The 22,915-nt window shown below is 37.1% G+C and overlaps 1 protein-coding gene across 2 annotated transcripts in view; it reads left to right on the forward strand.

Annotated features, from left to right (window-relative positions):
- The window catches only part of DMD (dystrophin), a 2,222,747-nt gene that overhangs the window by 95,724 nt on the left and 2,104,108 nt on the right, over nucleotides 1-22,915 (forward strand). Inside the window, exon 1 of one of the 2 annotated variants that reach the window (XM_025857655.2) lies at nucleotides 22,069-22,309. The exons of the other annotated variant lie outside the window; for it this stretch is intronic. Within the exon in view, the coding sequence (XP_025713440.2) occupies nucleotides 22,279-22,309 (31 nt within the window). The 5' untranslated portion in view covers nucleotides 22,069-22,278. Of the gene's footprint in view, nucleotides 1-22,068; nucleotides 22,310-22,915 lie in introns of those variants that run through there. 2 annotated transcript variants of the gene reach the window in all.

Here is a 22,915-nt window from a genome sequence, read left to right on the forward strand (position 1 = left end):
AGATATGGAAAGGTTATGTCTCCAAAGTGTCAAATGTCCATAAACACACACGCGCGCGCGCACACACACACACACACACACACACGTATGCCCCCCCCACAAGACCAGTTAGGTAGCAGAGGTGGGCAGCGTGGTCCTGACCATTATATTTTTGTACAATTTAACAAGACCACAGGATCTCCATTCCTTCCCAAAAGCAGTTTCTAAGCCAACGGTGCCTCTAAAACCTTACGGTAGCCTTGAGTGTAGGAAATTGGTGTGGTGGCTGGATTGTGCCTACAGTCCTGTTCTAGTCCTACCTTCCTGTGTCCAGGACCTCCAAGGGCCAGGAGGGAGCAGTGACAATAAGCACGGACATTGCCTCTCACCTGCATCTGAGTCCCAGCTGTGACAAAAATGGAGTGAGCTTGAGAAAGGTATCTCTTTTTAGATTTTATTTATTTATTTGGGGGAGGGGAGAGAGAGAGGACAAGCAGGTGAGGGAAGGAGCAGGAGGAGAAACAGACTCCCCACTTAGAGCCCGACGCGGGGCTCAATCCCAGGACCCTGGGATCATGACCTGAGCCGAAGGAAGACGCTTAACCAGCTGAACCCCCCAGGCACCCCAAGAAAGATTTGTTTTAATTACACATTTTATTTTGAGAAATTGTAGAATTACAGGCAATTGTAAAAAATAATACAAAAAGATACCATATAACTTTTACCTAGTTCCCCTCCACTGCTGATATCTTGCAAATTATAGTTCAATATCATGACATTGTAGAGTGAATCCATTTTATTTGGAGTTCCCAAGTTTTCCTTGTGTTCATTTGTGTGTCTGTGTGTGTGTGTGTGTGTGTGTGTGTGTGTTTGTTGAAATCAATACAATTTTAAAACATGTAGGAGAGTGCCTCCCCCAGTATAGTCAAAATTCGGATCACTTGCATGACCACAAGGTCCGTCCTGCTGCCAGTCTGTCCTGTCACTCCCTAACCCGTAGCAACAATGAATCTATATTTCATGTCTATAATTGTGTTATTTCAAAAATATTATACAAGTGGACTACAATAGAATGCAACACTTTGCAACTGGCTTTTCCACTCAGCCTAGTTTTCTTTTTTTTTGCATTTTTTTTCTTTTATTATGCTAATCACCATACATTACATCACCAGTTTTTGATGCAGTGATCCACAGTTCCTTGTTTTTGTACAACCCTTAGTGCTCCATCCAGTACGTGCCCTCCTTAATACCCAGCACCAGGTTAACCCATCCCCCCAACCCCCTCCCTTCTAGAACCCTCAGTTTGTTTCTCAGAGTCCATAGTCTCTCATTGTTCGTCTCCCCCTCTGATTTCCCTCCCTTCATTTTTCCCTTCCTACTATCTTCTTTTTTTTTTAACATATAATGTATTATTTGTTTCAGTCAGCCTAGTTTTCTTGAGATGCATGTAAGTTACTGCATGTAGCAAATAGTTTACTTTTTAAAAAAATTGAAGTAGAGTTGACATACAGTGTTATACTTCAGGTATGCAACATAGTGAATCAACGATTCTATACAGTGTGCGGTGCTTACCGCTTACCACGATAAGAGTAGTTACCATCTGTCAGCATACAGTTATTACAGTATTATTGTCTGTGTTCCCTATGCTCTACTTTACATCCTCCTTTCTTATTTTACAACTGGAAGGTTGTACCTCTTAATCTCCTTCATGTAATTCACCCATCCCCCCACCGCTCTCCTCTTCCACCAGTTTATTCTCTGTATTTGTGAGTCTGTTTGTTTTGTTCATTTCTTCTTCTTTTTTTTTAGATTCCATATGTAAGTGAAATCATATGGTACTTGCTCATATACATTGCCAATTCATTAATACGGATATCCCATAGTTTATTAAACCTTGTTCGACAGATAGTTTGGTTGTTTGCAGTCTGGAGTAACTACCAATAAAGCTCCCATGCACAATCATGTGCAGGGTTTTGTGTAAAGATAAATTTTCATTTCTCTGGGAAAAATGCCCATGAGTGCATTTCTGGATTGTGTGGTGGTTTCATATTTTGTTTTGTTGTTTGTTTGCTTGATTTTAAAAACCTATGAAACTCTTTTCCAGAGGTGGATGTGTAACATTTTACATTCTCACCAGCAATGTATAAGTGATCCAGTTTCTCCACATCCTTGTCAGCATTTGGTGGTGTCACTATTTTTTCTGATAGATTTGTAGTTTGGTCTCACTGTAGCTTTAATTTGCAGTTCTCTACTGTCTAGTGATAATATCTTTTTTATGTATTTATTTGTTGTCTGTATATACTCTTCAGAAAAAAATGTATCTTTACATCTTTTGCCCCATTTTCTAACTGATTCTGTTTTTTTTTTTTTTACTTTCAACTTCTGAGTTATATATTCTAGTTACTAATCTGTGTCTTTACAAGGGATACGCAGATATTTTCTTGCAGTCTGTATCTTATATTTCATCTTCTTTTGATTTTTTAAAATTTATTTATTAGAGAGAGAGCGCACGTGAGAAAGAGCAAGAGAACAGGAGCAGGGCCAGAGGGAGAGGGAGAAGCAGACTCCCCGCTGAGCAGAGGGCCCCTGCAGGGCTTGATCCCAGGACCTGGAGATCATGACCTGAGCTGAAGGCAGACGCTTAACCGACTGAGCCACCCAGGTGCCCCCCCCCTTTTTTTCCTTTTGATTTGTTTTAAAAAGATTTTATTTGTTTATTTGAGAAAGAGAAAGAGGGAGAGTGCATGCACAAGCCGGGGGGGAGGGGCAGAGGAAAAGGGAGAAGCAAACTCCCTGCTGAGCACGGAGCCTGACAGGACCCTCAGATCATGATCCTGGGCTGAAATCAAGAGTCCGATGCTTGGGCGCCTGGGTGGCTCAGTTGGTTAAGCGACTGCCTTCGGCTCAGGTCATGATCCTGGAGTCCTGGGATCGAGTCCCACATCGGGCTCCCTGCTCAGCAGGGAGTCTCCTTCTCCCTCTAACCCTCTTCCCTCTCGTGCTCTCTATCTCTCATTCTCTCTCTCTCAAATAAATAAACAAATCTTTAAAAAAAAAAAAAAAGAGTCGGATGCTTAACCATTTAACTGACTGAGCCACCCAGGTGCCCGGTATTTTGTCTTCTTAACAGGTTCCTTAGCACAGCCAAACTTTTAAAATTTTGATGAAATTTCTTTTATCGATTTTTCTGTTTATGGGTTGTGCTTTATGTGTTAAGCATAAACTGTCTTCACCTAAGTCACAAATAGTACATTGTATATCTATTCCTAAAAGATGTATAGTTGTATGCTTAACATTTGTGTTAGTTTTGCATGGTGTCAGGTTTTTTTGTTAATGTCTACTTGTTCCAGTGCCCTTTCTTGAAGAGACTATCATTCCTCCATTGGACTGTTTTTACAACTTCTTCAGAACTTGTTGGGTATATTTGTACAGGTTTATTGCTAGGTTCTCTGTTCCACTACATTGATCTATATAACTAACCTTTCCCATTTCCAACTCTCTTGATTACTATAGTTATATAGTAAGTCTTAATATTGAGTGGTATCATTCCTCTCACTTTGTTCTTCTTTGTCACGATTGTTTTAGCTATGACAGGGCTGTGTCATTCCATACAAACTTTACAATAGGCTTCTTTGAGTCTACAAAAAAGACCTTGCTCATATCTTGGTAGGAACTTCATTAAACCTGTACATCAATCTAGAGAGAATCAACATTTTTACCACGCTGAATCTTCCAATCCATTAACACAGTGTATCTCTCTCCACTTATAAGATCTGATTTCTTACATGATGGTTTGCTTTTTAGCAGTGCTTTGCATTGGGATTAGATTGTGTTTTCCTATTTTTGATACACTTATAATGGTATTATTATCTATTATGCATGTGATTACAAAAAGAAAGGGAAAATATTAAAGGGTCCAAAATTGCACTTTTGAAAGGGAAGCACTTTTTAAAAATTTCAATCACTGTAGCTAAATACATACCATATGTGTATGATGTTGCAGTAATTTTATTTTTGATGTTGCAGTAATTTTAAATGATAAGGTTATAATTGTTTATAGACAGATTGATAGAGACCTCTAATTTTTCATGAATGCAAACATCTTTCTAATTACATTAAAGTCGTGCATCATGGTGTTTTTTAATCACTCTTCTTTAGCCGACAGTTTTATAATTCGTGTTGTAAAATGAAGACTAGTCCTTGTTTATATTCTAATGTTTACGGATAATCCCTGTATCATAAAACGGACAATAAATTAATTAGAAAGAGCCCAGTGTACTAAATTTGAAAGTGAATAAGAAATGAATTCTTAAGTAATTGAAAACCCTAAAGGCATTGTTTTACGTAAATTGGGAAGGGTCTGAGTCATTTTCTCCACTTAATCAATTATTTAGCTTAATTTAAAACATTCTAATTAACACAGCTTCACAGGTAATAACCTGGAAAAACACAAGCTTGATAGCTAAGATAGTTATATAAAATTCCCAACTTTATGGAGATGAGAAAAAAAAATGGCCATTTTTGCCTCCCTTCCCCACAGTGGTGCATATCTATTAAAATGTTTCTCCTATGATAACGTATATTTTTTAAGTTTTGATCTTAAAGCGTCTTTTTAGTTAAGTGCTGTGGGAAAATGTGCTAGCTTATTGTCTAGTTTTAGGGCATAGAGGCCTGAAAAAAATAAAACAGTTTGGAATCAGGCCACTGGGTACTTGATACATATTCTGCAACATTGTAATAAGGTCTTTCAGCTGTCTTGTTCTTGCACAGTGGAGTGTGTTTATGGGTGGAGTGACCTATTCAACACACACAGACACACGGACAATTTTAGACCTTTTATCAGTAATCAGAGTACATTGTCACCAGGTGAATCATTATGTGATTCCTGTTTTATTTATTTATTTATTTATTTATTTATTTAAAGATTTTATTTATTTGACAGAGAGCGTTAGCGAGAGCAGGAACACAAGCTGGGGAGTGGGAGAGGGAGAAGCAGGCTTCCCGCCGAGTGGGAGCCTGATGTGGGGCTCAGTCCCAGGACCCTGGGATCATGACCTGAGCTGAAGGCAGATGCTTAACCGACTGAGCCACCCAGGCACCCCAATTTTTTTAATTTTTTTAATTTAATTTAATTTTATTATGTTAGTCCATACAATACATCATTAGTTTTTGATATAGCGATCCACGATTCATTGTTTCCTGTTTTATTTTTTATAAAAGATTTTATTCATTTGACAGCAAGAGAGACGAGAGGGAATACAAGTAGGGGGAGTGGGAGAGGGAGAAGCAGGCTTCCCGCCAGAGCAGGGAGCCCGATGCGGGGCTCGATCCCAGGACCCCGGGATCACGACCTGAGCCAAAGGCAGACGCTTAATGACTGAGCCACCCAGGTGCCCCTATTGTTTCCTGTTTTAAATTACAAGGCAGTCCATTGCTTTCAGCCCTTACTTCTAGAGAGAACACTTCATATACAAATCAGTATGGAGGTGCCGAACTTTTATTTCAAGTGGTGATAAATATGTCATACTGGAACCACCAGATAAAGCCATGAAAAATGTAGAGATTGTTTATATACACAGAAACATATTTTATTAAAGTTACTATGAATCCCATTCACTTTTATCTTATACTCTATTACCTCAAAGGGAGAAGCTATTGATTTTTCTGATCTCTCTATATCAGCCATGACCCTGGCAAGAGAGAGAACCTGACACAGATGGTCCATGGAAACCCAATAACGGGACCACGTTCAGAGGTGTGGGCAGGTTTGAAGGAAACAAAAAGGGCTGTTGGGGTTCCTACCGACTACCAGGAGTAGGAAGTTGTCACATGTCCTCCTTCCCAAGTTTGAAGGGTCAAGCAAAGGAGGTAGCATTTTCTAAATTCAGTAAGAGATGAGGCAGTGGAGGAGGGGATTCCTAACAGGAGACTTAGAGATATAAGACCTAAGGCCCAAAAGAAGGAGTGGAATAGGGAAGAAATACCTTTCTCTCTTCCTGCCTTTCTGTCTGACGTGTGTGCCACCCATTGGCCAAAATCAACCAAGAAGAGTCAGCAAGGGAGCTAATGAAATGGATGGAGATCAGCCTTGCAGGCACAGGACAAAACAAAGAAGGGCAGAAAAGTGGGTTGCATTCATGCCAGCAAGAAGAGAGTAGAGTGAAATATTTCGGCATTGGAAGAAAACAACAACAACCCACCAACCTAGAATTCTGTATCATTGCAATTATCTCTCAGAAGTGAAGGAGGCATAAATACTTTATCAGACCAACCAACACGGAGGGGATTTGTTGCCAGTAGATCTGCCTTACAAGAAATGTCAGAAGCAGTGCTTCCAAGAGAAAGAAAATGATGTTGGTCAGAAACTTGGATCTCCATAAAGGAGAGAACATTAGAGAAGGACTAAATGAAAGTAAAATGAAATCTTTTAATTTTCATTCTCCTGATGATGTAATAAACAGCTGTTCAAAATCCTAAGAGCAATACCGTATTGGGTGACTAGAGCTTACTGCTAAAATAAACGAATGGCAGCCATATTATAAATTTTGAGAAGGAGGAAAGTGGAATATTGTGTTATAAGGTAGCTACACTAGCTGTTGGGAAAAATTGATTGGAGTGGGGACCAGAGAGAAAATGTCACAATTCCTTACTTCACTCAATGTCAGAACCGTCCCCTAGCTAGTTCAAGTTTGACTTCGCTTAGTCTTAACCATAAATTATTTCATTTTATTCCTCTCCCAATAACTGAAAGAAAATAGAAAAAATGGGGGCTATAATAAGTGGAAGTTAGAACCTAATACAGTTTATTTTTTCTAATGGATTTAACTGCGACTTCTAGCCTTGTCTCAGTCTACAGACTTAATATTTTTCTGCAGACCTCCTTTTCAAGAACCAGTTGTATTATTAGATTTTCTTATTTTCAGATTGAGGGCTTGTTGAAGTAGCCTATCTCCCAAATCCCCCTTTTTTGTTTTAAAAATAGAGATTTATACCTATCTTTAGTTTTAGTCTCTTCTCCAGTTTTCTAAAGGTATTACCTCAGAATTTCAAAATCCTAAAGAGCATTTCATTCACAGATGTGACAAGAGACATATAGTTTTAGGGGCACCTGGCTAGCTCAGTCATGAGACTCTTGATCTCAGGGTCATGAGTTCAAAGCCCCATGCTGGGGGTAGAGATTACTTTAAAAAAATAAATGAGCTTTTAAAAAAGCTTAACTTTGAAGACAGAGAATTAATCATGAAAAAGGCATATGCACACACACCTGCACACATAGGAAACCCGGGTTAGTAACTAAACACACTTCTCAATATCCCAAATAAATCTAAAAAATAAAACTAACACTGAAACTTCACAATAAAAATTTTACTCTTTTAAAAAATGGTTAAGGAAATATGAATGCTTTAGCTGTTTGGAGACATCACTTGAATCCAGCATATTATAGGTATATGTAAGCAATCACATTTAATACATACAATATGGGTTAGAGGCTATTTTCAAGTAACTGTACTTTGGAATTTTTAAACACTTTTTAAGAAATTACACATAACTTGTGATGTAAACCTCTATCAATTCTTTTTCTGTAATCCTCCTCTAAATTCAGACCATTTGTGAAACCTCATTTAAAGTCAAGTAAAATACTCTCTGTGGTTTCTATAACAGGCTCACACTTTCAGGCTTCAGTGAGTCAGTATATTGCTTAGGGGGCTGAGGAAAATTTTTGAACCAAATTATAAATGGTCATTATTTGTGAGGTTATTTTCATTTCTTAAGCAATAAGACTTTCAAAATAGAATGCCACTCAATTAGAGACTCAATCTAAATGAGGCCCCCCTCCCCCCTGACTCTTGGAACATATTCGAGAAAACATGTGTAGCTTCATCTGGTATACGAGTCCTCTTTAACCTCGCCTCTCCAGAAGATTTGTCAGGAGACTAATGAAGCCTAAGTGTCAGGGCCCCTCCATTTCCCAGAACTCTTCAAAGATACTGCTGAAGTTTCCAGATAGCCAGGTGCTTGGAAAATACCCAAATCTAAGAAGATCCTCAAATTTTAGGCCCCCGACTCTCTGGATGAAGATCACTCTCATAAATTGCTTTTTAGGATGACCCGTTCAACCTTCACAAAAACGTTATCAGGTTTGATATGGTTTTGCTATGGACAAAACTAGTGATATTAACAACAGAGCGAATGCTGTAACAATGGGGGAATTTTTTAAACTTTTTTTAAGAAAGAAATTAGGAAATTATTTTGATTTGAGCCTACAAAGTTTGCTGAAGCTGCAATTTAAATGTCACCCACATAGATTTATATTATTTCCGTTACTCTTTCTTGCACAGTAATAACTTGGTCTAGGTTTTCAATACATTTGTGAAATGGTTTTGAATATTAAGTAATGACAAAGTGTCATTTGGAGGCTGTTTTTGCATGATGCTAAATATTTAGTTTAAAGGGTACCCAGAATTCTTATTTGCAGATTTAAAGTCTTCGTGAACTAGAGAATTATAACTCTGAACTGTGTTATTATTCTATAACCTAGGCGCGGTAGCTTTTAAAACAAAGAGGAGCAATTGCAAAGACAATTGTAAACGTATCATTGCTGTCATCTAATCTCCAGCAGGCGCTTCGGTGTGTTTCACCTTTAACATTGCTTTGTGTGCATAAATGCAACGTCCCATATCAGCAGTCGGAAAACTTTGGCCCATGGGCCAGGCCCAAGCCACTGTCTCGTTTATTTAATTAAATTTTATATTTTGTAGGTAACTGTAGATTCACATAGAATTGTAAGAAATACAGAGAGATCCTATGTGTCATTTTACCCTGTTCTCCCAGTATTGACATATTGCAAAACTGTAATACAGTATCAAACCAGCTTATTCACATTAGTACAATCAAGGTACAGAATTATTTCCACCATCCCAAGGAACCCTTATGTCACCCTTCTTTGGCCAGACCACTTCCTTCCTGCCCCCCCCTTCACCCCTGGCAACCACCAGTCTGATATCCATTTGGATAATTTTGTTATTTCAAGAACATTATATAAACGGGTTCATACATTATGTAACGTTTTCAGATTAGCATTATTTACTCAGGAAAATTATCTGGAGATTTTTTCCAGACTGTTGTGGGCATAAAGAGTGTGTTACTTTTTAGTTCTGAGTAGTATTGCATGGTATGGATGTGCCACAGTTCATTGAACCTTTCACTTGTTCAAGGATATCCGAGTTTCCAGTGTCTGAAATATCACAAATACATCTGTTTTAAATACTCATGTGCAAGTCTTTGTGTGAACAAGACTTTTCATTTCTCTGGGGTTAGTGCCCTCGAGTGAAATTTCTGGGTCACGTGGCATTTACATGTTGAGTGTTGACAAAGCTGCCAAGCTCTTCTCCACAGTAGCTGGACCATTCTACATTCCCAGCAACAATGAGTAACCCAGTTTCTGTACATTCTTGGCAACATGTAACGTTGTCACTATTTTCTGACTTAGCCATTCTGATGTGTAAATAGTTACATCTCATTGTGATTTTATTTTGCATTCCCCTCACAGCTGATGATGCTGAGTATCTTTTCATCACCTTATTTGCCATCTGTGGATTGTCCTTGGTGAAATGTCTCTCCATGTCTTTTGTTCATTTTCTCACGGAATTTTTTTTTGGGGGGGGTCGGTTTTGTTTTACTTTTGTGTCTTATGAGTTCTTTATATATTCTAGATTCTAGTCTTTGGCTGAATACGTGGTTTGCAGACATATTTTTTACTTTAGCTTGTCTTTTTATCCCCTTAAGAGCAAAAGTTAAAATTTTTGTTCCTGTCCAGTTTATTAGTTCTTCCTTATGTGAACCATGCTGTTAGTGTAAAATTTAAAGACTGTACCTAGGCCTAGATCCTGAAGATTTTCTTATGTATATATTTTTAAAATACTTACAGTTTCATGTTTTACATTTAAATTCATCCATTTTTAGTTAATTTTATTGTGGTGCACTTAAGTGTTCTAGGACCATTTTTTGAAAAAGCTATCTTTGTTCCACCGAATTGTTTTTGGATCTTTGTCTAAATCACTTGGCCATATTTGTGTGGTTCTCTCCTACTGATCTTTGAGTCTGTCCAGCCACCAGTACCGCACTTTCTTGATTTACTGTAGCTATATAAACTTGAAAATCTGATTAACTTCTTCCTTCTTTATTCTTCCTTTTCAACTTTGTTTTAATTCTAGTTTCATTTCCTTTCTGTGTAAATTTGAGAGTGATCTTGTCTATACCAACAATAACAAAAAAGATCGTGCTAGGATTTTGATGAGAATTGTGTTAAAGGTGTATATCAATTTGAGTAAAATTGACTATGTTGAGTCTCCCAAAGAACAGAGCATTTTGCCCCAGTTATTTAAATGTTCTTTGATTTATTTCTACAGCATTTTGTGGTTTTTACCATATATGTACAGTACATGTTGTATATTAGATTAACAGCTTCATTTTTTTTTCGTAAGAGAATAAAGACTACCATATGTCATTTCAATGTCCACTTGTTTATTGCTGCTTTGTAGAATTGCAATTGATTTTTGTACTTTTATCTTGTATTCTGCTACCTCAATGAACTCACTTATTAGTTCCAGGAGATATTTTTTTCTTGTACATTGCTTGGAATTTTCATATTCATCCCACCTGCATGTAAGCAACAGTTTTATGTCTTCTTTCCCATCTGTATGGATTTATTTTCTTGTGTTGCCTCTTTGCACTAGTTAAAACTTTCAGCCCTCTGTTGAATAACAGTAGTAAGAGTATACATTCTTGCTGTGTTCACAGTACGAAGGAAAAAGCATTTAATCTTTCACTATAAAGTGTGAACTTAGCTGTAGGATTTATGTGGGTGCTGTTTATTAAGCTGAGGAAGTTCCCTTCTGTTCCTATTTTTTTTTCTGTTCCTGTTTTTTAGAGTTTATTTCAGACATAGATGTTGAAATTAGTCAAATGATGTCATGTATCCACTGAGAAGATCAAATAATTTTTCTTCTTGAACATTTAATATGGTGGGTTACAGTAATGGTTTTCAAATATCAAACCAGCTCTACATCCCTGGAACAAACCCTACCAGATTTTTTTATATGTTGCTTAATTTTACATACTGATATTTTGTTATGAAATTTTACAAACTGAGGATTACAAAAGGGAGAGGGGCAGGGTTTGGGGTAGCCGGATGATGGGTATTAAGGAGGGCAAGTGTTATGATGAACACTGGGTGTTAACACACAACTACTGAATCGTTGAACACTAAAAAAAAAAAAAAAAAAGTTTGCTTTGATATTGATAAGGGATATTGGTTTCTAGGTGTTTTTGTTTGTTTCTGGTGTTTTTTATTTTTTTCTTAATTTTGGTATCAGGCTATTGCTGGATTCATTTAATGTATTCAGAATTATTGCTTTCTCTTCCATTTTCTGGAATAGTCCGTGTGGAATTGGTGTTGGTCCTTCTTTAAAAGTTTGGTATAATTTCCCATTGAAACCATCCCAGCATGGAGATGTATTTTTCAGAAGTTTTTAAACTAAGAGTTCCATTTCCTTATTAGTTATATGGCTGTTCAAATGATCTATTTCATACCGGGTGATTTGCAGTAGTTTGTGCTTTATGAAGAATTGGTCCATTTTTTTTTTTAAGAATTGGTCCATTTTATCAAAATTGTCAAATATGTGTATGAATAGTTCTCCATGGTGTTCCCTTATTATCTTTTTTATGTCTGCTCAGTCTATAGTGATATCCTGCTTCATTCTTAACACTGGTAATTTGTATGTCTTCGGTTTTTTCCCTTTGTCACTCTTGTTAGCACTTTGTCAATTTTATTGATCTTTTTAAAAAAATGTATTGATGTTGAGAAATGAGCTCTTTGTTTCATTGATTTTGTCTATTGTTTTTCTGTTTTCTGTTTTCAATTTTATTGATTTCTGCTTTTTATTATTTCCTTCATTGTACTTGTTTTAGGTTTTATTTTGTTCTTCATTTTCTAGATTCTCGAGGTGAGAGCTTGGATAACTAATTTCTTCTTTTCTAATGTATGCATTTAAGAGCAGCTTTTTCAATTCATTGCCTTATTTAACTGACATGGCAATCTTTTTTTTTATTATGTTATGTTAATCACCATACATCATAAGTTTTTGATGTAGTGTTCCATGATTCATTGTTTGCGTATAACACCCAGTGCTCCATTCAGTACGTGCCCTCTTTAATACCCATCACTAGGCTAACCCATCTCCCTACCCACCTCCCGACATGGCAATCTTTTATGGTAGGCAATGCATGTGGTATTATTTTTAAAATCCTCTTCCTCTATTAGGTACTTCTCTCAGACAGCATCCTCTAGATTATTTGAGTTCATTAATTAACAAGCAGATTAAAATGTATTTTCTTTTAATACACATCAAGCATAATCCCCTTGAGGACAGGGATCAGGAGCTATCCCCTTATATCCTTAACGTAGAAAATTTGGCCCAAATAAATATTTGATAAATAAACGCACATTCATTCCCTACCCACTGCCATTGTTTTCAGTGAGAATTTGGTACTGTGGTCATCCCACAATGGCAAGGTTCAGAATCTCTCCTAACATATATTTGCGAACAGACTTGCTTTGTACGCTCAAAGGGCTGAGCCTTCATTCTGCATTTTATAATTATCTGTGATGTAAATTCCTGTCTTCCTCCCTCATACCTCTTTTCCTTTTTTGCAGCTGATCCCATTGAGGCTCTATTAAACCCAGTACACTTTGAGAACTACTGATGCCAACAATAAATAGTAACAACTCTTTAACATCAACAAGTTTACAACTGAGTAGCAAAGGTAGCATTTATATCATTAGACTCAACTACAAATGGGGCTGAGGAAAACCTCAAAAAAATCTTCATAAAGAGGGTAAATGTAAATAAAGCCCAGAAGGATAAGGAAGCATACAATACACAAAGGACAAAATATAAAGAAATTATAAGCAGAGGCCATACTGTACACATAACCAGATGATGAGCAATGGGAGTGAAGCAATTCAAAAGGAAAGATACATTTTTTTCTGATTGAGTTTGCATTCTAGCAGGTAAGACACGTATGAAACATATATCAACTTGATTTATTATGCATGAAACTAATGTGCAAAGCAGCAGGGAAGGAGAAGATATATGATGAACTTCCGGAATAATTTGAGCTATCAGAGTAGGAAAACACCTGAGATCATTTCAGGGAGATTCAGAGAGATGTAATATAGTATTGAAAAATGAAGGCAAGGGCTACATTGCAAAGGGTCTATTCATTTCTGACCATATTTTCCACTGGGGTAACGTACTAGTAATGAGTGTCCTCCTGAAACTGGTAGGGTAGGCCTGAGCCCACATGCTAATAATTCTTCACTTGTATGAATGGCCCTACTCCCCACTACTACATCCATTTTATGACATTCTCTGCCCTACTGTTTGCCCTGGGAAGGTTAGCTCTTCATCTCCACCACCTCAGCCTCTTGCACTCCTTCAGCAAATTGTGTGACACCAGCACATCAGATGATAGGGGAAGTTTAGGGCATTTGTTACTTGGTATGCACCTCACTAAAGTCCTGGTCATGACTTTGTGTGTCTCTTACCGTTCCAACAACATTGTTCTCTCCCTTTGACCCATCAGGCCTGGAGGTGGGAATAACTTTCCACTTTTGATATTACCTGGATGACTCACTTTCCTTCAGCCTCATCACCCTGCCTATATCTCTGTCCATACATACTTGTTTCAACAAATTGTTTTCTGTTAAATGCTTTTGTGTCTGTCTAATTCCTGCCAGGACCTTGACTAATAGAATATAAAAAATTCAACTCTTAAATCTTGGTACTGATTCTCAGCTCACCGACATCAATGTCTTTAATTTCTTTTTACTTATAATACTTTTGTTTCACTCAGAAATCTATAATCACCATCATTAATTTCTACACATTTACCTCCAAAAATGGTTGAAGATCAATATATGCATTTTGTGGCCATTGTTTTTACAACACAGATAAATTACTTTGGGGTTTTCCTTATATTTAGTAAGTAAATGTTCTGTCTTGACCCTTTAGAAGGCATTATTATGTAGTACCACGTCCCGAAATCAAATCATTTTGCACATGTCAGAGACACCATTGTCTATGGAAATATGAGTTAAGAACTTAGTGCTCTCTGTTTCACAAGTTGTAGCTATTTTTCTGTCTAGTAGGAAAAAATCTGAATGTTTCAGAATGAACCCACAAGGTTCCAGAGATCCATTTACTATTTTTAATGGGAATTAAGATAATGTTAAAGAAATATATATTGCACACATAGGAAGGAATAATCTCATGTCACAACATAGGTTGAGTGGCAAATCTGAACTTCTAGCTCCACCTAACAGTCCCAAAGGAACACCCCCCTTCCCATGTTCCACAAAAGGAGTGTAAGAAGAGGCTAGATAAAAGAGAAGACTTAAATAAGATCCAGAGTCTGATAGCATAATAACCTAAATGTCGAGGTTCTTATTTAAAATCACTCATCAAACCAAGAAAAAGGAAAATCACAACTTGAATGAAAAAAGACAATCAACAGTCACCTACATCGAAATGACACAGGTGATAGAATTATCTGCCAAGAATATTAAAGCAGCCATCATAAAAAATGGTTCAATAAGCAATTACAAACTTGCTTGCAACAAATAAAAAATAGAAAGTCTCAGCAAGAAATAGAAGACATATAGAACAAAATGAAGTTTTACAACTAAAAAATATAGGAATCAAACTAAAATTCAGTGGATGGTCTCAACAGAAGATTGGAGGGGGCAGAGGGCAAAATCCGTGAACACAAAGATAGAAGAGTAGAAATTACCCAGTCTGAGCAAGAAAGAAAATAGGCTGAAGAAAACGGAACAGATCCTCAGTAACCTGTGGGATCATAGTAAAAGATCTATGAGGCATGTCATCAGAGTCCTGAGAGGAGAGAAAAAAGAAAGTGTTGCTGAACAAGTGCCCAAAGAAATAGAGGCCAAAAGGGGCGCCTGGGTGGCTCAGTTGTTAAGCGTCTGCCTTCAGCTCAGGTCCTGATCCCAGGGTCCTGGGATCGAGCCCCACATCGAGCCCCACATCGAGCCCCACATCGAGCCCCACATCGGGCTCCCTGCTCAGTGGGAGGCCTGCTTCTCCCTCTCCCGCTCCCCCTGCTTGTGTTCCCTCTCTCGCTGTGTCTCTCTCTGTCAAATAAATAAATAAAATCTTTAAAAAATATATTTAAAACAAATAAAGGCCAAAAAATAACCAAATTTGGAAAAAGGCAAAAACCTATAGAGTCAAGAAGCTGACTGAACAAAAAAGGATAAGCCCAAGGAGATCCATGCCTGTACGCATTACAGTCAAACTTCTGAAAACAAGTCATAAGGAAAAAAAAAAAAAAGCTTGAAAATAGTAAAAGACAAAAGACACTATGGACAAAAAAAAATTCAAATGACAGGATTTTTTTATGAGAAACCGTGGAATCCAGAATGAAACGGGAAATGGCATGATATTTTTCATATGATTAAAGAAAAGACCTGTCAATGTCCAGAAAAATAGAAAAGGAGGCAGCATGCCAAACACATTTTATGACACAGGAAGTACTCTGATACCAAAACCAGACAAACATAGCACAAAAAAAAAAACAAAAAACACTGCAGACCAGTATCCTTCACATATATAGAGAGACAACAATCCCTAACAGAATTGGTAAGTTATATTAACTAGCTAAAAAAAATCACATGACCTTATTGATGCAGAAGAAAAGGTCTGATAAAATTCAGCACCCATTCATGATAAAAATTCTCAGAAAACTAGGAGCACAGGAGAACTTCCTCAACTTGATAAAGAACATCTACAAAACTTCTATAGCTAACATCATAATAATGGTGAAATATTCTAATGCTTTCTTCCTGATAGGAGGATCAAGGCAAAGATGTTTGCTTTCAGCCTGCTATTTATAGTACTGGAAGTTCGAGCCAGCATAAAAATGCAAGAAAAGTGAATAAAAGTGTACAAATCAGGAAGGAGGACTTAAAATCATCCCTGTTTTCAGATGTTATGATGGGGCTCTGTAAAATATCCCAGGGAATTCTACAAAATTACTCATAGAAATGATGAGTTCAAGATCTCAGGACAAAAGGTCAACTACAAAAACCAATTGTATTTCTGTATGTAAGAAATGAACTGCTGGAAACTAATATTTTAAATGTACGTTTCTGGGGCGCCTGGGTGGTGCAGTTGGTTGGGAGGCCAACTCTTGGTTTCCACTAAGGTCGTGATCTTGGGGTTGTGAGATTGAGCCCCACATCGGGCTCCCCACTCCACCACGAGGTTTGCTCGAGAATCTCTTTCCCTCCCCTCTGCCCTTCCCACTCGTGCTCTCTCTCTCTCTCTCTCAAATAAATAAATCTTTAAATAAAATAACTTTAGTTACTACAAAAAAAGAGAGAGAGAAGTGTGTGGGAATCTAAGAAAACATATAGGACCTACAGGCCACGAACAAAAAAAAAAGGGGGATGAAATAAAACCAAGACCTAAATAAAAGGAGATAAATACTGTGTTCATGGACTATGAACTATAACATAGTAAATGTCAGTTATCCCCCAAATGAATCAATAGTTTTAATGGAATTACTATCAAATTTCCAGCAAGATTTTTTGTTTATATGTACAAGCACCCAATTGCCTGAATCCTCTCTGCCTTATTTTGTGTGGGTTCATTGTTAATAAACTACCCATAACTAGTACATTTCTCCATTGGATTTATCTAAAGAGATTTTTTTAAACACCTAAGAAATACATGTCTTAATAGAATTTGTAGCATTTCAGCCAGTATGGATCACTGTAGGGAAGAGAAGCAGAAGTGGCCCAGAAATTATTTTTTCCAGATCAATAAATTTGTGAGCTTTATTTAAATATCTTAGCTACTAAGCCTGTTTTTTCCTAGCTTATTTATCCTGTGATGCCTATTTAATCGTAGTGCTTAAAATTATGTTAAAGAATTGAATCAGTGGAGAAAATGACTCAGACCCCTCCCAGTTTATATAAAATACTGCTGTTAGGGTTTTTGGTTTCTTAAGAATTCCTTTCTTGTCCGTTGGAGGTTTACCATAATCAGTCTTTTCTAATTAATATTCCAATCATCTTAGGATATAGGAATTACTGGTTGATATTAGAATATAAGCAAGGACTAGTCTTCATTTTTTATAACATGCATCTTATATCCATAGGCTAAAGAAACTAAGTAAAAAACATGCTGATGCAAGCCTTCACTGTAATAAAAATAAGCTTTGTATTCTTGCAAAAGTAAAGTCTCAGGAGTTCCTGTGTAACCATTATAACCTTATCATTTAAAATTATTTTCAAAGCGTACATGTATAGTGCATATTTAGTTACATACATTTATTTATTTTTTTAAAGATTTTATTTATTTATTTGAGAGAGAGAGAATGAGAGATAGCACGAGAGGGAAGAGGGTCCGAGGGAGAAGCAGACTCCCTGCTGAGCAGGGAGCCCGATGCGGGACTCGATCCCGGGACTCCAGGATCATGACCTGAGCCGAAGGCAGTCGCTTAACCCACTGAGCCACCCAGGCGCCCCATACATTTATTTTTTAATGTCCTTTCTGCAAACTGTCATTTGGCAGCCTATGCTTTTCCCCCTTTCTTTGTGCAACTGCATATATAACATTAATACCATCATAGGCATATTAGAAATGAGAAAAAAACCAATCACAATACAAAGCACTGTTAGAAAGCACAATATGATGATATAAAATAAAGATGACCTAAATATTAGAAGTATATGCTGTTAAAGGGGCGCCTGGGTATCTCAGTGGGTTAAACCTCTGCCTTGGGCTCAGCTCATGATCCCAGGGTCCTGGAATGGAGCTCGATGTCAGGCTCCCTGCTCTGTGGGGAGCCTGCTTCTCCCTCTCCCTCCTCCTGCTGCTCTGCCTACTTGTATATTCTTTCTCTCTCTCTCTGTCAAATAAATAAAATCTTCTAAAAAAAAAAAGTATATGCTGTTAATGGATTAAAAGACTCAACATAGTTAAAATGTCATTTCTCCTCAAATTGATCTATTTAATGCAATTCCTATCAAAATACCAGAAAGATATTTTTTAATCCGATCTGTAGACCTATTTGTAGATAAGCTTATTCTAAACTTTGTAAGTTAAGACACAGGACCTAGAATTTCTAAAATGATTTTGGAAAAGAATAATAAAGTGGAAGGAACAACTCTAATGCTTGGGCATGTTATGTTGCCAGAGTAACTAAGGCAGTGTGATATTGGCAGAGAACTAGGCACACAAGTCAATAGGACAGAAGTGAGATCCCAGAGGTAGATCCCCACAAATATGCCCAATTGGTTTTTGACAAAGGTACAAAAGTTATTCAGTGGAAGAAGCATAGTCTTTTCAAAAAATGCTGTTGGAGCAATTGGAAATCTGTAAGAAAAAGGAAATCTACGTAAACCCCACACCTCATACAAAAGCAAACCCAATCGTAGATTTAAATGTAAGTATGAAATGATTAAAAATTTAGGAAAAAAAACAGGAGACAAGGAATCATGGCTTTGTAAAAGTTTGTAGACTTGACACCAAAAGTACCATCCATAAAAGAAAAAAATTCAATAAATTCTATAAATTGGACTTGAGAAAAAACATTTTTGTTTTGGAATTTCACTGTTATGATGAAAAGACAAGCCGCAAACTGGGAGAAACAATTTGCAAAGCACATATCTAATGAAGGACTCATATCTAGAATATATAAAGAACACACAAAAATTAATATTTAAAATGGAAGGTATTCAATTGCAAAATGAGCAGAAGACATGAACGGCCATTTCACTGAAGAGTCTGTTCAGATGGCAAACAAGCATGAGAAAGGATGTTCGATGTCATAAACCATTCGGGCAATTCAAGTTAAAACCACCATGGTATATCTCTACATGCTTAACACTGAAAAAAACTAAAATTGACAATACCAAATGCTACAGAGGATACAGAGACCCTGGGTCACTCACATTGCTGGCAGGTACATAAAATGGTACAGACCCTCCAGAGAGTATTTTGGTAGTTTCTTTAAAAAAGTAAACATACATTTACCATATGGACCAACAACTTTACTCCTGGGCATTAATCCCAGATAAATGAAAAATATGTGCATGACTGTTTTACAGCTTTATTTGTAGTAACCCCAAACCAAAAATAGCCACAATGTCCTACAGTAAATGAATGACTACACAAACCATAGTACACAATTAACATGGAATACTACTCACAATAAAAGTAAGCAAGCTACTGAGGCAGATAACAACTTGAATGGATCTCTAGGACATTATGCCAAGTGAAAAAAGCTAATACCAAAGGATCACATACCGAATGATTCCATTTTTCTAACATTCTTGAAATGATATGGTGATGGAGACCAAATTAGCAGGTGCCGGGCTGTGGGGCACAGAGTCTGGGGAGTGATGGTTGGTATGACTCTGAAGGGAGAGGAGAAGGAAGATCTTTGTGAAAGGGAATGATTCTGCAGGTTCTATATTGTGATTGAGATGCGGTTACCCAAGTCTACAGTATTATAAAATGGCAGAGATATATACACATTGTATCGATGTCATTTTGCTGGTTTTGAAATTGCATAATAGTTCGCTTAAATGTAACTGAGGACACTGAATGAAGAGTATATGGGACCCCTCTTTACTCTCCTCACACCCTTTTTGTGAATATGTAATTATCTCAAAACAGAAAGTTAAATTTTAAAAAGCTCTGCTCTGCCAATTATTAACACTGGGGATTTGAGTAAATTGCTTTGACCAGTCATCTTTATAGTGGGGCTCGTAAGACCTCAGCACCGTGGTTATTGTGAGGACTTAATGAGAGAGGTAAGTGACTAAGGACCACAGGAAGATAGGATAAGATCTGAGTTAGAATTCACTGGGTTTGTGCTAAATTTTATTTTATGTACCTCTCACTTTTTCAAGTATTTCTTCTTGCCTAGATTATACAACGTTAAGAGAAGTGTATGTATTCCACATTGATGGAGAATTTATTACAGGGGCCCAGTAAATTCGGATTGGTGACTAAGGCTAAGAGACCATTAAGATGTACCTGAGAGCATTTAAATCTATCCCTTTCTGGTGCACTGGATGTGAACCAAGACAAGATTTTGGTATATTGGAAGCCATAGTTGTTTTTAGAAACATACACTTGGTGGTTTTTCAAAATTGGCTATGCATCAGAGTCACCTGTAAAACATAGAGCACTAGGTCCTATTCCCAGAGAGTTTCTTATTTTCAGGTCTTTTCCAGAAACTTTCCATATGTTGCTGATGCTTCATGGACCACACTTCACAAATCACTGATGAACTGTGCATGTGCCTTGGCTTAAATGTGGGTTTATAGCTATAGAAAACTCACAGTACAGGGTGTAAAGGAACTTAATTTGGGGCGATATTACACCCTAGAGCACAGGAAAACACGTGCTAACATGCAGACTTGGATGCATGTTGGTCAAAAACCACTTTTTGATTTTGTTTTATGAAATTGTTGCTTATAGGCATACTTAGATGACCATGCTAAGAAGAGGAAATGAGATGACTTACGGAGAACATTTTAAATCTGTTTTGGATAATAGTACTTTAAATACAATTATCTACAAATTAAGCCTTATGCTTTAATTCATATAGTTTTTGTTGGGGGGGAATGGTGATTCTAAAATATGAAATGTATAATGATTAAGGTAAACATTATACTCTGATTCAATATGCCAGTTTTTTTCTATTTTTATCTATAATTTATTTCTGTGCCAAGCAGTTGAATGCCTGACATTGAAAAATAAGTCTGTCACTTCAACAAATGGTATTATAAAAACACTCAAATAATTTTAGCACAGATTATTATTATTTTTTAAAGATTGTATTTATTTGACAGAGACACAGTGAGAGAGGGAAAATAAGCAGAGGGAGCGGGAGAGGGAGAAGCAGGCCCCCCACAGAGCGGGGAGCCTGAGGCAGGGCTCGATCCCAGGACCCTGGGATCATGACCTGAGCGGAAGGCAGATGCTTAACAACTGAGCCACCCAGGCGCCCCAGCACAGATTATTATTGCAAAAGGAATATCCCTCTAAAAAGTTAAACCAATGTTTCTTTCAAATATTGGGCTCATCTGCTGTGTTAAAAATGTGATAAAGAAGCCTTCTGTTGGCAAAGAATGGTTTACAAACATGCCGAATAACATATTACAAGTGTGTTCACTTAATACAAAAAACTTTTGAGAGTCATTAAATAATTAGTAATTAACTCAATGTCCAAGAGAGTGGTATTTTAATAATTGCCACCAAAGAAATCGTGATTTTAGTAAAATTTTCTCATAAGGTGCTATGGAAATGTAGCATTTACGGAAGATTTCTTCATTCAATTATAAGAGTACTCTCTTTATTTTAGCAGAAGACTTGTCCCCTGAGAGCTATACACAGTCTGCCTTCAGAGCTCAGCTGCTATATTCTGCTGTTGCTTTTCTTAATCAGACTGTTGGCATCATCAATACATGACTTTTGATAAGATCCCCAGGGTAGAAATTAAGGTTGGTAGACAGGGGATACATAACGAGTGCAGAGATTATTCTGGGCATTTCTTTTTGTTCAGTAGAGTGAAATTTTTAGTGTTGTTGAGAGGGTAAAAAAGGAAAGGCATTTCAGAGTCTATTCTGGATTAGGATTTTCTGCTCTGTTATTTTAGAAATGTGCATAGAAGTCACAGAAAGTACTGTTGTTTTGTATACTGAGGAGTTTTCATGTTGGAAGCCTGTGAGAGCAAGTACTATGTCCACTGTGCTATTCTGGTTTGGGCATTAATCAGAACACAGTTGAACATTATTTGACTTCACAGGGCTTGCCATGCTGGAAGAACAACCTTATATGTAGTGGCCATGGGCAGTCCTATTATGGGAAACCAACTTGAGAGAAAAGGCGGGTCACTTGCTTCTGCGCAGGTCCTGGAATTTGAAATATCCAGGGGCCTCTACAGAATCCTGGCATCATTTACTATGTTGACTCACTCAGTGTTGGGATCACTCACTTTCCCCTTACAGGACTCAGATCTTGGAGGCAATTAACTTCAGAGAAAAACGAATAGGAAATACTGAAGTGTTCTTTTTTAAAAGGCTGCTGAAGTTGGTTTGATTTCTCATCATTCCTAAACCTATTGGAGCACTGAAGTTGGAAGAAAATTTACCAAAACTTTTCCTGCTGTCTTGATATAGACTTTTTTTTTCCCCAAATGCTTTGGTGGGAAGAAGTAGAGGACTGTTGTAAGTACAAAGTCACTAAGAATATTTTTACCGTGGCATAAGTTTCAGTTTGTGGAGAGCTCGTTGATTAGGCAGATTGATTTTAAATTATTATAGTAGTTTGTGAATAAGAATAAATGTTATCTTAAATTTCCTGTACACATATATGTGCAGGTGTACATGTTTCTCATTGGGAAAACTTTTCAGTAGAAATGAGGTAGAGTTTAAAGTTTTTTCTTTACAAATATAATCAAGGAGATCTTTTTTAAGAAACCACTAAGGTAATAGAATATGCATAACTGGCCTCAAATATTTGTAACAAACTATTTTAATTGCTCTGAAGTCGTTTGTGTATCTGAGTTGTTATCTTGATTATTTGATCCTCTCTTCAGTAATGGTTGCATGTGGGGCGGTGACCTGCTATATATTCTCAATGAACTAATTGCAGTAGTGGAATGATGTGTGGAGATCTCAAGGTTAGAAAAATTCTATCTGGCACATCTCGGGGGTGAAAAAGTTAAAAAACAGAATGAATTGTGATGGATAAATGGAGGTGGAGAAAAGTATGATAAATATTTAATTTAAAAGTCCTTGTCTCATACTTAGTATTTTGAGTGTTCTTTTCTG

This window comes from Callorhinus ursinus, unplaced genomic scaffold (genome assembly GCF_003265705.2).
Source record: "Callorhinus ursinus isolate GAN/ISIS: 27379988/994484 unplaced genomic scaffold, GSC_fseal_2.0 scaffold16, whole genome shotgun sequence".
Lineage (NCBI taxonomy): Eukaryota > Metazoa > Chordata > Mammalia > Carnivora > Otariidae > Callorhinus > Callorhinus ursinus.